Here is a 15,733-nt window from a genome sequence, read left to right as displayed (position 1 = left end):
CAGTCACATGTGACCTTGTGAACTCTCTTGAATTGAAAAATAATATTTTACAGTAAAACATGCCACCAGGGGCATTTTTTCATACATTTAACATTACAACTTTTATGTAGTTGTGTTCCTTAAGTTAAAAAAACATACTAATTTGACATATTTAGAAAAGCTGTTATCTTGTCTTGAGAGTGTTAAGATTACCTCAGCTGCTGGTAGACACAGTGCAGCATACTGTCCTATCTGATATGATGCGGCGCCTCTGTAATCCTCTTCTGCTGAGACCAAACGATGAGTGGCTACATCCTCGGCTCATGGCATTAGCAACAAACATGTCAGGATTAATGATTTCCCTGATGGAATGATCCATACAAGTTCCAAATTTTAAGGCCACAATTGTAGTGCCCGACCCTTGTGTATCACTAACACAATTGCTCTTTCAAATTATAAGTGGTTTAAAAGCAGTTGGAATGAGACTAGATCTATACAGCCTCAATGCTTTTAGACTGCAGTGGGAACTCATACGAATATACCCTGTTCTAAGGGTTCTTAGTACCTTTCACACCATCTGCTGCCACATCTCCTTTGAACCTGCTGGAGAAAACACTGCAACGCTGTGCCCATCGTGTCTGGTTACAAGGTTGAATGCAGTCTTTCACATGCATACCGACATGGACTCAGTGGAAGGCAGAGAGAAGACTGGTACTGGCAAAAAACAAAACAAAAAAAAATGCTGCTGGGACTTCTCACACACACCTTACATGTGCAACTAGATGTTGAATCTACACAGTAGAGAAGCAGTAGGAATAGAGGGAGAAGAGAGACTGATGCAACAAAAGGTCCTAAACTGGACTTTGTAGGGTCAAGGCTCGCATGCTCCTCCTATTCGTTTTTTAATACTAATTCTAAGAGCATCATCTTAAAGCAGTGCAATGGATATGGATAATGCTGACTGGTTCAATCCAGATAGTGTAGCTACATGCAGCTAAATTCTTGATACTGATTTCACCAGGTATGGAATAGACAAGTTATCTCTCTTTAATGAACAAATATGTAAACACTTCTTTTGATAAAGTCATGGACAGGCAGCATGATTTAAATAAAATATAAACAGTTCAATAAATTAAACATGGATTTATTTTGTACAGTTTATACTACATATTTACCGGAAAGCTTTTCTATCTATGAAATCCAGGCTTGATAGGGAACCCTTTGGGCGAGTTTCCCCAGGCACAGATTAGGCTGTTCTGTACAGACGGACATCGAGGTTAAGTCCTAGGCTGCATTGTACATTTCAAGCACGGTCCTATATACTTCAGGCTGAAGCCTTTACCTAACCTGTGTACTGTAAAAATCAAGTCTTGTGGTCAACACATTTCAAAGGAGGTTTGTCTGCTAAAATACATCTTTTTCATTGCAAGACTTTCTGTTCAGGACTCTGACCTGTGGATCCTCAGTTCAGAAAAGTCCCGTGTTCACATTGCAAACATATTATAACAATACAACAGCACATGATATAAATATACATCTTATTAGAGGGAACAACAAATTGTTTTGGAATGTTTAGATGTGGGCTGTGAATGCTGGGTGTGAGAAACAGTTCTCTGTCCCCCGCTTCACAAAATGATTCTCATGAAACATCAAAGATACGATGAAAAGAATAACCAGGCAGCTCTACGACACAACTCCCTCACATGTCTCGCTATCATCATCACCATGGTCATGCATGTGGAAATTACCATAAGGACAGAACATACTGTAATGTATGCAGCTAACAAAGAGACGAACTATACCACACCTGTGATTCCTCTTTTGTTAAAGCATCCATGTTGCATGACATGTATAAAGGACATTAAATTCTCAGCACTTTCATCATCACACGAAAAAGGCAACACATCTTGAAGAGGACACGTCCCTGGATCTATGTACAGGAAGAAAATGGCTTTCGTCATCTCTCTGAAACAACATCGACAGAGGATATCCATCACAGAAATGTAGAGAATGAACATCCATTTGGCTTCACATAACAACAACACCCGGGTCTTACAGATGGTTGGTCCTCTGGCCAAAGCTGTAATAGTCCATGAATGGAGCATCTGCAGACCTCAGGGCCTGTGAGAAACTGGTAGGGTCCTTGTGACTGGAAGGTCATGCTGACTGACCTATAGGGTTACGAGACACGTCTAGTCCCTCTGATTTTCCCAAACCTTTTATTTTGAGTTCCAGATAGACATTTTCTCAGATAATTTCAGAAAACTTTATTACAAAGCCAACAGTCCCGTATCCTGAGACAAACATCTCTTATTGTGTCCCCTGTTCACCACATTTCTCACACACAGAGCCAGCACAACCCTGCACACACTTGTAATATATATTTATAGTTAGCATATTATGGTAGAAAAATTACTATTTTAGCTCAAGGCCAAGGTCTATTATTGATTTCCTGTGTATTGATTAGTGTCTATTTAATGCCCATGAATCTTGTGGATGCTCTTGTTGTAAACAGGAACTGTTGGGAATGGCTGGTTGCCAGTTGTAAACTGGCCAAATCTGACTGAATCAACCCCTGTTTCATTTCTATTCATACAGCTACGCACGGTAATCAACAACCTTCTCAAATGACCTGAACATGAGACTAAAATACATTCATCTTATTAAATGTTTACATGCTACCTCTATGTTCACAAAATGCACTTAAATCGGTTTCGCAGATTCACCTACAAGATTCGGACACCTTTAATCCACATCTCACCATACGTTGTTTAAATGACAATCAAAACACTAATTTGTGTGGGAAGGCTTGGTAACTTGTGGGTGCAGTGAGCTACTTATGGTACAGTCAGTCTCTGCTGTTGTCTTGATTTGGCAAATTTTCTCTATTAAGAACACACTCACATGTAAACACACATCCATGTAGTCTCCCTCCCCTGGTGGCTATTTGCTTAAACAAACACACACACACAAGGACATGTGCAGACAGACACCAGTATACAGATAAACAGCAATGGTGCCCAGTCCTGCCTGTAATGCTACTGGTGCTGAGAACTTGAGTTTCTCAGAGCCACAGAGGAGCTAAAGCCTTGTGGTGCCACGCGAGCTGCTATGAGGTGCCCAGTTGCTCTGCGCATCCTCCTCACTTTCCCTCTGATTCTCAGCAGCGGTCGTCCTCATCTGTGTCACTCAGCAGCTCGGTGGCGGCGGCCGGGCTCCCCTGGCCCAAGTGCTTCCGGAAATGGCCATTGGGAACCTGCCAGGAGTGTCTGAGCTGAGGGGCTGAGCTTATGGCGTTGGCCCGTCCTAAGCTGGTGGCTATGGCAGTCTCAAAGGTAAGGGTCTCCTGCCTCTCGCCTGCTCCACCGCTGCTGAGGTCCTCATGGAATGGGAGGTAGGGCTCCGATATGTAGCGGTGAGGAGACGGGTGGCTCGGCCCTGAAAACTGAACTCCAGACGATCCCTGACCCGCAGACAAGGTCCCACCTTCTTTGTCGGCCTTCCACAGGGTCTCTGCAGAGCCACCAGGGCCGTCCTGAGGCTGGGTCTGTCCCTCAGAGGAGGCAGCTGGTGTGGGAGAGGTCTGGGATCGGCAGATGAGAGGTGAGTAAGAGATGTAAGGCCGTGGGCGAGAGGGTGTCTGGGGCAGCTGGCGTCGGTTACGAGGAGTGCTGGACTCTGAGGCTGAGTTGGCAGGGCTGCCCGATGTGTTCACCTGCAAATAAGTCAGGAGAGGAAAGCACCATCATGTAAGACGAGACAGAGGACTGCTAGTAGTCTTCACTGTATAGGTACAAGTTATGTGACAAACCCACACAACATTATGGGTTTAGTGTGTCATTTACTCAGCTGTACTCCCACCTGTTTCTGTAGTGTATGTGTGCGTCCTTCGCCGGGTGAGGGTGACCGCCTCCTCTCGTATGAAGGGTCCCGGCTTCGCTCCTCAGAGTTGCAGCGCGACACGTCAGGGGACAGAAGGTGGCGCCGTTCCTTCGATCTCCCTCTTTCATGGCTACTAGTTTCTCTGTGGTTCAGTCTTGGGCCTAGGAGTCACATTTCACACTCATAAAAGGACCCTGAATTTCACCATGTAAGACACTTTACTGCACTCTGAATATCTACGGATACAACGCTCCGACTGTAGGAAATTATTTGTGATTCTATTACAAAAGATATGCTTTTTCTTTTTTGCAAGATACAAAAATAAAATCTTTCATAGGAGGAAAATGATAATGAATAATACTATCATTTTGGTCATTAATTCAAAATAAACAGACTTAATAAGCAGAAATGATGCGTTTTCATGCCCTTGGAAGTTCTCTGCCTTATATGTTCTGATTCAAATGTCTTTTCACGTTTTCTCAGTTTTTTGTTTCATTAGTTTTTTGCTTGTAATCCACACTACTAATCTTAACGACACCAAACAGTTCATTTTATATATCCACTGTTCAAATTCACTGAAAATGCTTCAGCATTAAAAACCTAATTTCAGTTAACAATACTCTCATGGTCATTGTTAATTTAAACTGCTCAGTATGCAGTGATGACTTTCAGGCAGTTTTTTTCTTTTTAATTTTAAAGTTAGCTGTAATTCAAAAACAGCTGAATTCATGAATGCATTTTGCCTCTCCTAATTTGTTTCGGTATTATAATAAGAGTTAAATGACCTCTGTAGCTCCTTTGCCGGGGTCTGTATGTGCCATCAGGACTGATTCTCTCCAGAGAGTGCTGCTCCTGCCAGAGGCCGTTCACACACTGGTCTCCGATGGTGGAGAAGGAGCGCTTCATCAGCTTACTGTCTGCGTCTGACATCCCCGGCTGCGTATATACAGAACGACCACAAGATTAATCACTTAAGTAAGCACAAGTGCTGCCTAATCAGCAAACAAACTCTGATTCTAGTGGCTGTAATAGCTGTTGTAAATGCGCAGGCAAACGGTTTCTGTTCAGTGAAAGTGCTAATCACAGCATATGTAATGTACCTTGTGTGGATTTAAATTATTTATTGATTTTTAAAGCACCTACTAATACAAGAGTTGTTAAGTGCTGAATATAGATTTGAATACAGCTTATTACTCTTTATTACCTGTGGATCAACAGCCAGTCTGGGCATGGAGGACGCTCTGATAGATGCTGTCCGCTGAGGTGATTTAATAAGTGTCGGATCCTGCCTGGTCTGCTGAATCACTTGGTTATACTCCACTACGTCGGGCACCTGCACAGATATCACATGGGGTAAGGCTGACTGTGACATTCAGTTATATTTCTGAGGTCCAAAACTAAATCCAATGCGTATCATTTGAATCCATCAGTACTAGACAAGATGACACTGCAAAAATGACCTGTCTTGTTCCCACAGTTGATACCATTTTGTCATTTAAGGAAGAAAAGCAAATATTGTTGCTACTGTGATGTGAAACCTACAAATAATTCAGTGAAGCTGCATGTGAAGCTTTATTTGTCATTTAACTGCTGGAAAGTACTGAAACTGAGTGTCTCATGTTGGAGCTGGAGAGTTAATTTTGTGTATTTGTCCTGTCGCTGAAAGATGTGGATGAAGAAATGTGTCGCCACAATGTAAAGTAACATTTCTGAGGAGATGCATATCAAGCTGTGATGCTGAAGCACACATCTAGCTTCAGTGTTTACCAGTGTGTGTTGATGATGGTGATGGTGTGGATGGTGGTAGGGGTGGTAAGGTGAACGGTAGTCGTCATCCTCCTCCTCCTCCTCCTTCTCCACCTCCCTGGAGTGAGACAACGGCTGCAGGAACATCTCTTGTGGAGAGATTGGGCTGAGTGCCACGAAGCCTCCTCTGGTGCTGAGGGGACACACAAAGAATCATGCAGGGTGACTACAGAACTAACATTGGTATCTGTTCCTGAAATTAGAAATAACCACAAGGAAGCATAAATAATGATGGAGGAGGAGATTGGAAGTGAAATATTTACAGAGCAGATCCCGCACTGTGTCTGAGGAATGACAGCGATTTGGCATTGCATAGGATTTCTTGAGGAAGAGAGGAAGCATCCATCCGCTGGAACATGGGAGCATGTTTCTGTGAGGAAAGGAAGATACGGCGAATTAAAATAGGCTTCCATGACAAGATGTGTTACACACTTTACGTCTGCCACTATTTGATTTATCTATTCCACTTTGTCTGTTACCCAACATCTCCTGTTATTGGGGACTTGACAGTCACAGCTAAACTGCTTTCCTGCCACCTGATCTTCACCGCCTCCTCACTCGCCCGCATACTCTCCTCTGATTGGTTCCTCAGTCTACACTGTTGCTGCCTTCAAATGGAACTTGTGAATTGGCGATTACGATAAGGGAAGTCGTGTACACAAAATACTTGGCGTTCAAGTGGTAGCAGCAGTGAGAGGCAGCTGCTGGCATCTAAAAGTTTAGGCAGACAACCAGGTAACCTTAATGTAGGAAATGCATAGCAATGATGAAAGGATGAGGCTGCTAGGAATAGCAACATTTTCCTCAGGCATATAACAAAATCATCTAGGAAACTCTAAATGACTAAATACCAATATACGAGCTTACCATCCAGCTCTGCCATTTCTGAAAATGTCAGCGAACACGTCACAACTTGTGAAGCTCTTACCGAAAACTCCCATTTAAAGTCCTCAATAGAGAAGGTCGTTCATGAAGACTTTTGTCGTGATCACATATAATTTCAGACTATATTTGTATCTCAGACGACTACAGGTCGGCTCAGTTTAAAAATGATTGATTCTGGTGATGAACACATGTTAAAATCCAAATAAAAACAAAATAAAAACCAATAATAACAAAAATGAATTGCAGTTGTTAAATCAAATTAAATCAAAATCCACTCAGGTATTCAATCAATTTGGCAAACAAACAATAACTGGCAACAATAACAACAATAAATCTAGGAAAATGACCTGTTCCTCCAGCTGCTGTCGAAGCTTCTTGGCTTTGCTCTGCTTGTAGTAGTCCATGATCATCATGGCAGCATAGATCTTCCCTATGGTCATGTCACTGGCTACGGAGTACAAAGCAGAAACCCCACGAGCATAGACATTACCCTTCAAAACTCATAAAATGAAATACATTTGACTCTATTTTCTATGTGGGTGTTGTGAGCAGCAGCAGGTGTAATTTTACCTTTGTGAATTGGGACCAGCAAGTCAAGTGTCTTCTGAGAGAGATGAGGCCAGATGACACTAATCTCCTTCTGCAGATCCAAATCCATCTGGTTTCTGTCTTCCCCTCCTGCAGATAAAAAGCAAAACACACATGAATGCTTTTGTTTTATTTGTACTGTATCTCTCAAGGTTTTTATTTTTTATGTATTTATTTTTATAATAAGCCTAACCTCTGGCTATCTTGACCTCGAGGGCAGTGCGGATGAGCGCCATGAGGGTGGAGGTAAAGTGGACGGACATGTCGTCATCCACAGGCATATTCATCAGGACTAGTCTCTGAAGGCAGCAGGTAGGGCACACATTCAGTCATAACACCAACATAACACAAGCTCAAAGTAAACCAGAACAACTTGGGAAGCTCAGAATGTTTTCAAACCTGTTATTTTAGAATAAATCTTCAGATTATGTTATAGTCTGGTTTTGGGATCATCTAAGTGTCCCAAGTCTGCTATGCTAACATTACAAAATAAATAGTAATTCACTGATCCCAGCATGAACCCCTCTGTTTTACTCCAGTAACTGAAGTTACAGTTTAGAAGAAATCTGTCAAAACTAGAACTTCATAACAGCAACATCATTTCCTGCAGCATGGGTAAATAAATGTCCCTTAATAAAATTAGACACTGAACAACAGAGAGGGCAAGCATGTACTTATTTCCTGACATAAAGAAAACAGTTTTGACAAATGATTACTTCCTGAAGGTCACTAAATTATATTATGTTTAGTTTTTGTGAGCCTAAAATCACAAATTGCAATCTCAACAAAAGTATCTGAGGTCAAAACAAGGAACAAAGGTAAAATTTCCAGGAATAAATATACCTCTTGCCCTTTCCCGTCATTCTGTACACAGAGGCTGTACACCCACTTGCCACTTCATTAAGTACACAAAGGAAAACAAATACATCCTAATATAATTTCCTTAGCTTCATACAGACCATGCTATCCAGCATTTGTATAAGAAATAACTTAGCAATGTTAATTCAATTGTGTTTTTACATTTTTGCGACTGTGATTGGTTTGAATTGTTTTGTGTTGTACTGACGCATTTGTATTATTTTGTTATTTTAGTAAGTGGGCTAAGCTAAATTACAGCTTAACTAATTAGCTAATGTTTAATTGAATCTAGTTTCCCAGCACCACAAACTACACCCTGCATAATGACCATACAATTGAATTAGCACATTTCTTACACTGTTTCAATATCAAACGAACATTATAACTGTCATGAAAGCTAAGATTTAACGCAGGACTGTTACATTAGAATGTATTAATTTTCTCTAGGATACCTACTGAACTAGCAGGTGAATGTGTATAATATTCCAGATTTATTAAAAGAAACTAGACAACTGTGACGGAGCATGCATGCAGGCTCGCTCACACATATGTGTTAATAGCGTATACACATATGACACGAAAAACACTGATGCAACACTGGGCTGTGGCAGGAGGCTCATGCAGACAAGAAGATGAAAAAAAACAGAGAAGTAAGTGTGAAAGGCATGAGAGCATTTGACAGGAGATTTCTGCAAATGACAATATTTAGCATGTGGATATTTAACGGCTTTCTCATTAACATCCGCTGGTTCGGAATAATCATCAGCAAACATTATCTGATAACAGCAAACAGATAAAGACGTCCTAGTCTTCTGCCAAGATGCAAAGCAAACAGGCAAATCATTACTCTCATCTGCCAACGGACAAATAATCAAACTTAAAACTGCTCCAACAAGCAATACTGCTTCATATAATCAACACAACAAAGGCTTTGCTTTTCCGATGTATGACACACAGAATGAGGTTTCCGCAGTGCTTATCTCTGATTAAAGCTGATTGAAATACAAAGGCAGTGCCTGTCTTTGGTGCTCAGTCTACCTTATATGCCACTTTGGAGGGGCATTTCTTGCCCAGGCCTAGAGGTGGCGACATGTTGGTCAACATCTCATACATGTCAGTGTAATGGATACGACCACTGCGGGCGTCAGGTAGCCATGAAGATGAGGATGAAGAGGGAAAGAGGAGGAAGAGGGGAAGGACGGGAGAGGGATGGCATTGGAGGTGAAGGAGAGGGTGGAGGCGTCAGGGAAGTGCATTCCCAAGAGATGGAACAGAGCAAAGGAAGGGGGGTGGAGGAGAGGAACAATAATGAAGGAGATACAAGAGAAAGGATTATTCCAACGCATCACGCACAAGGAGAGAGTAAAGTAGGAGAAATAAAATAGGTTGTAGGTTTTTTCTATGCTGCCAATAGGGCATAGAAATCTGGGGAGGGAGCAAACCTTGGACAGGATGAGAAAAGGAATGACAGCCTCACTGGATCTGGTTAAATACTTACTTTGTGTGGATGTAATGGAAAGAGGATTATAAGGAACCAGATCCAAAGGGTAGAGAGGTCCAGGACTCCCTCAAACTTCTTCTTAATTCTATCAAATCATGCTTCATGAATACAGCTGTGAATAAAGCCTATCAGTTTATTTGGATCAAAGGTAAATGAGGCAAATGAGGGACGTCCTGTGCCTTAGTACCCCGAGACTGAAGTATCGTCATTCTTTGACCTCAATAAAACGTCCCTAAGGGTCAAGCAGGGCGGTGACAGTCGGTGGAGGGAGGGAAAGGAAGGGAGAGGTGGAAGTCAGGAAGGATCCCACATGAAAGAGGCAGAGGAGAGTTTGTCGACATGGGGGAATCAAACCTTGCATGCCACCCTGTGGGGGCAGTTCTTTCCAAAGCCCAGGGGAGGTGAGATAGTGCGTACAACTTTGTACATCTCCTTATAGTGGATCCTACCACTGGAAAGAACATACATGTCTTTAGTTGTCGTAACAGACTTGTACTGCAGTACACAATGAAGGTGGATGAGGCTCTGTGTTCTGAGAACATATAACAAAATACCTGTCACATGGCTTTTGAAATTCTTGACTTTTTTCTTTGATTTTTATACAGAGCAGTTTTCAGCGAGCTGACTGGTTGACACCTGCCTTATAGTAGTGTGAATTTATTTTTTACTGTTGTTAACTTGTCTTAAAGCTGGTCCAGATGTTTATCACATTGGACACTTCAGACTCACCATGTGCACTAATACCCCATTTTACACTGATATATTATTCTAATTGCCTACTTATGCTACATATTCTTATTGCCTACATCCCTCTTTGTTCTGAACAATGGAACACTTTGAGTAGGAGCTACTGTACAAAAAGTAATTTCCCCCTGGGATCAATAAAGTAATTCTGCTTCTGATTGCTGGACACTACTTCAATATTAAACAGTATATTTGTTCCACTGATTAGTGTAAACATTTTCTTGAGTCAGAGATTTTCAATTCAGCGCTGACTTCCCTTCTCAGGCCCCATGGTTACATCCAGTAGCAAACACAATCCCACTCTAGATGTTTCCGTGTCTTCCTGCATCACTGAAAGTCCCTTCTCGATGTGGACACACATATGTTTCCATATTTCATTTGTGTAAGTTGTAAATTGCCTGTTAGGCTATCAGTGTACATGACTGGCTTCTAAACCAACTTCAGAATCAAACACAAACAGTCTCCAAGTGTTGAACTAATATGATTCTCAACAGGGAAGGTCACATTCATCACCATGAAAAGTAGCACATTCTGAATTGAAGAGAGACTAGAAACATACTATCCTATCCCTGGTGTGGGCATAAGATACTGTAGAGTTTCAAAAATGAGTTTCACTACTTGTCTTTATGCTCCATAACATGTGGACGTATTTATTACATACATTAGTATAATATGTGTATGCATAATGAGATGCTTTACTTCCACATTTGGATGGAACTACTACTGTGATAATTTTTTTATTGCCACACTACAAATGAAATCAATGCAATAGTTTTGATAATTATTATTTAATTAAATTATTATTATTAACCATCTGCCTGTCTGCTGCTTTATTTATCATTTATTTAATATATGTATTTTTTTATGTGTACTATAACTATAGTGTAAAGACTCTGGGACACTGACCAGGCAGCACGATCATACTCCCCCCAGATTCTGACAAACTCATCCAGGTGATGTGGTCCAAGGATGGACGAGTCTCTCGTTAGATACTCAAAGTTATCCATGATCACTGCCACAAACAGGTTCAGCATCTGCAGGAATGATGAGGCACAGAGAAATTAGGGGTTGAAGGTCCTTGTGTGGGACAATATGGTTTCTCTTAAGCCACAGACTTGGATTCAAAAGACCCCTTCACTTACCAGGAAAGAGCTAAAAAAGATAAAGGAGACAAAGTAGAAATAGGCAAAGTCAGAGCCACAGCCCCCCTCCTGGTCAGTCACTGGTACTGCTGCGGGAAGAGAGGGGTCCGTCTCACACTGCTGTCCCCCCAGACACGACAGCATGATCTCCTGCCACGACTCCCCTGTGGCACTCCTGGATACACACATTACACAAGACCAGAAGGAGGAGGAGCTGGTTAGGGCTCACACTGTCCAGCTCACAGTTTATTCACAGTTGTGTCTGCCATCTGGAAGGTGCAATCAAAGCATCAAGCACCACCCACTTGAGAAACAGCCTTTAGATTTGCCAAATGCGAGGCCTTGCTGTGTGGTTTATTGTGTCCATTTACATTACCTTCTATATGTACAATTCCGATGTTTTCATTTATTTAAATGTGAATGTTTCATAAGTTTTAGTTGCTCTTGTCTATTTCATTCTTTGGCTCCCCCCAATCAGAAAGCTCTCAGAGTGTCTGAAAAGATATTTTCTAAGGAAGTAGATGGTTCATTGTATAATCTATCAGCAATTGATACTACATAGCACCACAGCACAGCAAAGGCCTTCTGCTGTAACTTAGCAACATCATCAGACAACATCCATGAAACGGGATCAGTTAAACTGTTACAATCACAAGTAACCATTCTGTAGTACTTTCATTAAACTAGTGGATCAATTAGAATATTAAGTGACAAATGATCAAGAATTCAGAACTACAGATCTACTCTTTGAGTAGCTCCCAGGGCTGCGTCCAGATTGATAAAACTTGCAGGCGTCTTACCTGAAAAGCAGCATCAGGGCACCAGAGAAGGTTTTAAAGTTGTTGTGCTGGTTAATGTGTGTCTCCTCGTTCAGCTTAATGTTCCCAAACACCTGATTTACACACACACACACACAGGATTTTATTTCACAATGAAACAATATGTATGTGTATACTAAACACTGATCGATGTCTGTCTTTACTGCTTCTGACCTGCATGCCAATGATGGCATAGATGAAGAAGAGCATAGCGATGAGCAGGCAGACATAGGGCAGAGCCTTGAAGGACTGAACAAATGTCCAGAGAAGGATACGGATGGTGTAACCTTGCCTCAGCAGCTTGATCAGACGAGCTGCTCGGAACAGCTTCAAGAAACTCATGTTGAATGTATCCACAAACTGGCAGAGAGACACAGCAGAGGGGAGGGAAACTGTTGGTATCACATAATACTGATACGTATATTCTTAAAATCAAGGGGATAAGCACACTGTTAATTTTATTTATGGCATTACCTGCAAATCTACTACAATCTCAGTGATGCTGCCCAAGACTGTGATGAAGTCAAAAATGTTCCACGTGTCTCTGAAGTAGTTCTGTTAAAACCAGAAAGGGGCTGTGAGTCATTTCTAAAGAGTACTTGAATTCACATTCAGGCTGCATGTCGCTCTTGTCTCTCACCAGAAAGCCAAAAGCCATGATCTTGAGGACACACTCGACAGAGAAGAGGACAGTGAACGCTGTGTTAAGGTGCTTCAGGACAGCGTCGTACGCTGGAGGGGCAGAGTAGTACTGAAAATACAAAGATGGCGGGGTTAGACTATGAGGTGATCTTTGTTATACGTGAGATAAAAAAAAAGTGGAATATTCCCTAACCAATTCACTACTGCGCAGCCTACTCTCAGATATCAGTTTGAACTTCAGCCCTGCAGATCTACAGGTTGATGGAAGATTCCTCCAGACCCATAAATAGTGCCTCTGTCTCTGCACCTCTCATCTGTCGCACTATAAAAGGAGTCATTCCTCGAGGGGCGGCAGCCACAGTTAATGAGGTCATGCTAAATAGCAGCAACTGGACATTATAGATCAATATTTAATACAGGCTGAGTCACTCAGCGTCTGTCTGACTGTCTGTCTGTCTGAACAACCAGCACAGCCCAAGAAAAGAAAAGGCCGGTTCAGGCCATAAATACTGGTCTGGGAAAGGAGCGAGAAAACATCAGCTCACAAACGCTGTGTGTTGAGGTGGTGCTATGCTACATCCGTGTTTTTTGTTAGGAGTCACACCTCATGGCTCCTTTTAAAACCGGAGTGTTACCAGTCACGAGTTCATGACAGCATACAGTATGGTGCCAAGAAGCGATAAAAGGTTTGTTTTTGATATTAACAGAAATACATATGTGGAAACTTTAACTTAAGTCATGGCAGAGAAAGAAAAAATGGATAATAAAATAAAAAAATATTGCAGAAATTTGTCCTGATTTCTCTCGCGTCTCCTTCTCCTCACCTTCATCATCAGTACAATAGTGTTCAGAGCAATCATGGTGAGGACGGTGTACTCAAAAGAAGGCGACACCACAAAATGCCACAGGCGGTATTGGAATGTGTGTCGGTTCTGCGGCATGTATCGGGTCAGGGGCTTGGCGCTGATGGCAAAGTCTATGCATGCCCTCTGAAATACAAAGAGAAACGAAAAAGAACATGAAAGGCAAACGGATGAAATAGTCAAAGACACAGTGAGTCAAAGTATCTTCTTCCCTTTAATGACAAGGCTGCTTTGCTGCTGCTTCCTTTTTCTGCAAGGACATTTATAGACATTTAAAGTACACTTCACAACAAGCTTTATAGATTATACTGTAAACTGTAAGACAGATATGGAAGAAAAAATGTGAACCAATTAAATGTGAAAAAAAATGAAAAAGAGAAATTATGGCTCAAAAAAGGAAAAGACTAGAAGGAAGGATATACCTCATTATAAGTAAACAATGCCCTGTCACATATGGGGGACTGTTGTTGTCTTGAATTGATCTGGCACTTCCACTTGACCAGTCTCTAACACTATCTGCTATATACACTCAAGCAAAGCATCTGGCCTGTCCACTGGGACAGTGTCAATGTATTTGTGTTGTCCATATCAAATAAAATAAACATAAACATATTGACAGTCAGGAAGAGAACGGCGTTAACAAGAACCAGGCAACATCATCCTAATGAGCAAATTATATTGCACGTAGCTGATTAGCTCATTAAATTGTACCCATACTGATGCCCGCACGTCTCGTTATCGCCTGCTCACCTGAGAGCACCACAGTGGAAAAAACACAAAAGGAGTCGGGGGCTTTCATCAAGCCTCCCTCACCTCGTTCTTCTCCAGGCTGCACTCCTCCATCATCTTATCGCCCTGTTCTTGAAAGGTAATAATGATGAGAGCAACGAAGATGTTGACGAAGAAGAAGGGAAAGACGACAAAGTAGATGACATAGAAGATCGACATCTCCATCCTGTTGCCGTGGCTCGGACCTCTGTCTTCTTCTGTTACGTCTACGGAGTGCTGCAAGACCCTGGGAGAGCAGAGGTGGTCTGTGGTAAAAAATGTGCTCTGTGTTTAAGCAGCTTTTTATTCTGGTAGAAACTGTGGATATCAAATTCGAATTTGACCAATTTACATTTATTTCCACATTGGAAGTCAATTAACAAGGGCTGGGACAGCACAAACCCACCAGTTAGTGGAATATCAGTAAAACCTTATTGTGAGATAATGAATTGCAAAATCTTTGTTAAATGAATCACATCTATTATATTTCCTTCGTCAAAGGCCTGATTTGACCATTACCAAAGAACATGTCAGATGTTACAATGTTCATGAAAAATGGACGAGAACCCTCGGAAAGGAAAATGATTTCCAGGAAAGCTCCGGTCAGACACTCACTGAGGCCACCCCTCTCCAGTGGAAACCGTGAAGAGCGTGAGCAGAGCCCAGATGACGTTATCGTAGTGAAACTCATGTCTCTTCCAATCTCTTCTCTTCACCTCCTTCTTGTCTTTCCCATAGTCGATGTAGTAACCCCTGAAGAAAATGGAAAAGAAACAAAAGGTTTAATTTAAAGGCAGAAAACTCTGAGGAATGTCAGTCCTAAGGGTTTGTAACATTTCTACCGGGATCATTAACTTTGAGCTTTGGGGTAATGACATGAAGCTACTACAACTACAAAATAAAGGAAACAGGATAAAAGTCAGAAAATAAACAAGGATTACTGGCAGTCCTTCTCCGTGTCTTTTGAACTGTCGGTGCAGTAGAAAAACTTCCCCTTGAAGAGCTGCACAGCAATGACGGCAAAGATGAACATAAAAAGCTTGTAGACAATTAAGATGTTGAAGACATTCTTCAGAGACGTCACCACACAGTCGAACACCGCCTGGAAGACAGGGACACATCAAAATAAGGTCAAACCCACAATCCGATGTTTCACATTCAACATGTAACTGTTCATTTTTGTGTCGATATTCATTCATTTAGTTAAAGTATGTTGCCATGTAGGAACTCTTCTTGGTGTGTTTGAATGCTTGAACC

The 15,733-nt window shown here is 41.7% G+C and overlaps 1 protein-coding gene across 7 annotated transcripts in view; it reads right to left on the bottom strand.

Annotated features, from left to right (window-relative positions):
* Window positions 1-1,003: 1,003 nt before the first annotated feature.
* LOC125009248 (voltage-dependent R-type calcium channel subunit alpha-1E) overlaps window positions 1,004-15,733 on the bottom strand; it is a 97,668-nt gene continuing 82,938 nt past the window's right edge. For 5 of the 7 annotated variants that reach the window (XM_047586995.1, XM_047586999.1, XM_047587002.1 and 2 more), the window contains 20 exons: window positions 15,418-15,578; window positions 15,092-15,229; window positions 14,522-14,723; window positions 13,670-13,834; window positions 12,844-12,954; window positions 12,678-12,758; window positions 12,378-12,563; window positions 12,186-12,277; window positions 11,386-11,560; window positions 11,150-11,277; window positions 9,037-9,133; window positions 7,334-7,439; window positions 7,123-7,230; window positions 6,900-7,000; window positions 5,931-6,037; window positions 5,629-5,800; window positions 5,066-5,194; window positions 4,647-4,797; window positions 3,841-4,022; window positions 1,004-3,694 (listed from right to left, as the gene is read on the bottom strand). In XM_047586995.1, coding sequence (XP_047442951.1) covers window positions 3,140-3,694; window positions 3,841-4,022; window positions 4,647-4,797; window positions 5,066-5,194; window positions 5,629-5,800; window positions 5,931-6,037; window positions 6,900-7,000; window positions 7,123-7,230; window positions 7,334-7,439; window positions 9,037-9,133; window positions 11,150-11,277; window positions 11,386-11,560; window positions 12,186-12,277; window positions 12,378-12,563; window positions 12,678-12,758; window positions 12,844-12,954; window positions 13,670-13,834; window positions 14,522-14,723; window positions 15,092-15,229; window positions 15,418-15,578 — 3,147 coding nt within the window. In that variant the 3' untranslated portion in view covers window positions 1,004-3,139. Of the gene's footprint in view, window positions 3,695-3,840; window positions 4,023-4,646; window positions 4,798-5,065; window positions 5,195-5,628; window positions 5,801-5,930; window positions 6,038-6,899; window positions 7,001-7,122; window positions 7,231-7,333; window positions 7,440-9,036; window positions 9,134-9,853; window positions 9,951-11,149; window positions 11,278-11,385; window positions 11,561-12,185; window positions 12,278-12,377; window positions 12,564-12,677; window positions 12,759-12,843; window positions 12,955-13,669; window positions 13,835-14,521; window positions 14,724-15,091; window positions 15,230-15,417; window positions 15,579-15,733 lie in introns of all 7 variants that reach the window. The other 2 variants (XM_047586996.1, XM_047587000.1) reach the window with 1 other exon arrangement.

This window comes from Mugil cephalus, chromosome 6, assembly GCF_022458985.1.
Source record: "Mugil cephalus isolate CIBA_MC_2020 chromosome 6, CIBA_Mcephalus_1.1, whole genome shotgun sequence".
Lineage (NCBI taxonomy): Eukaryota > Metazoa > Chordata > Actinopteri > Mugiliformes > Mugilidae > Mugil > Mugil cephalus.
This window is presented reverse-complemented; position numbering and strand designations above follow the sequence as displayed.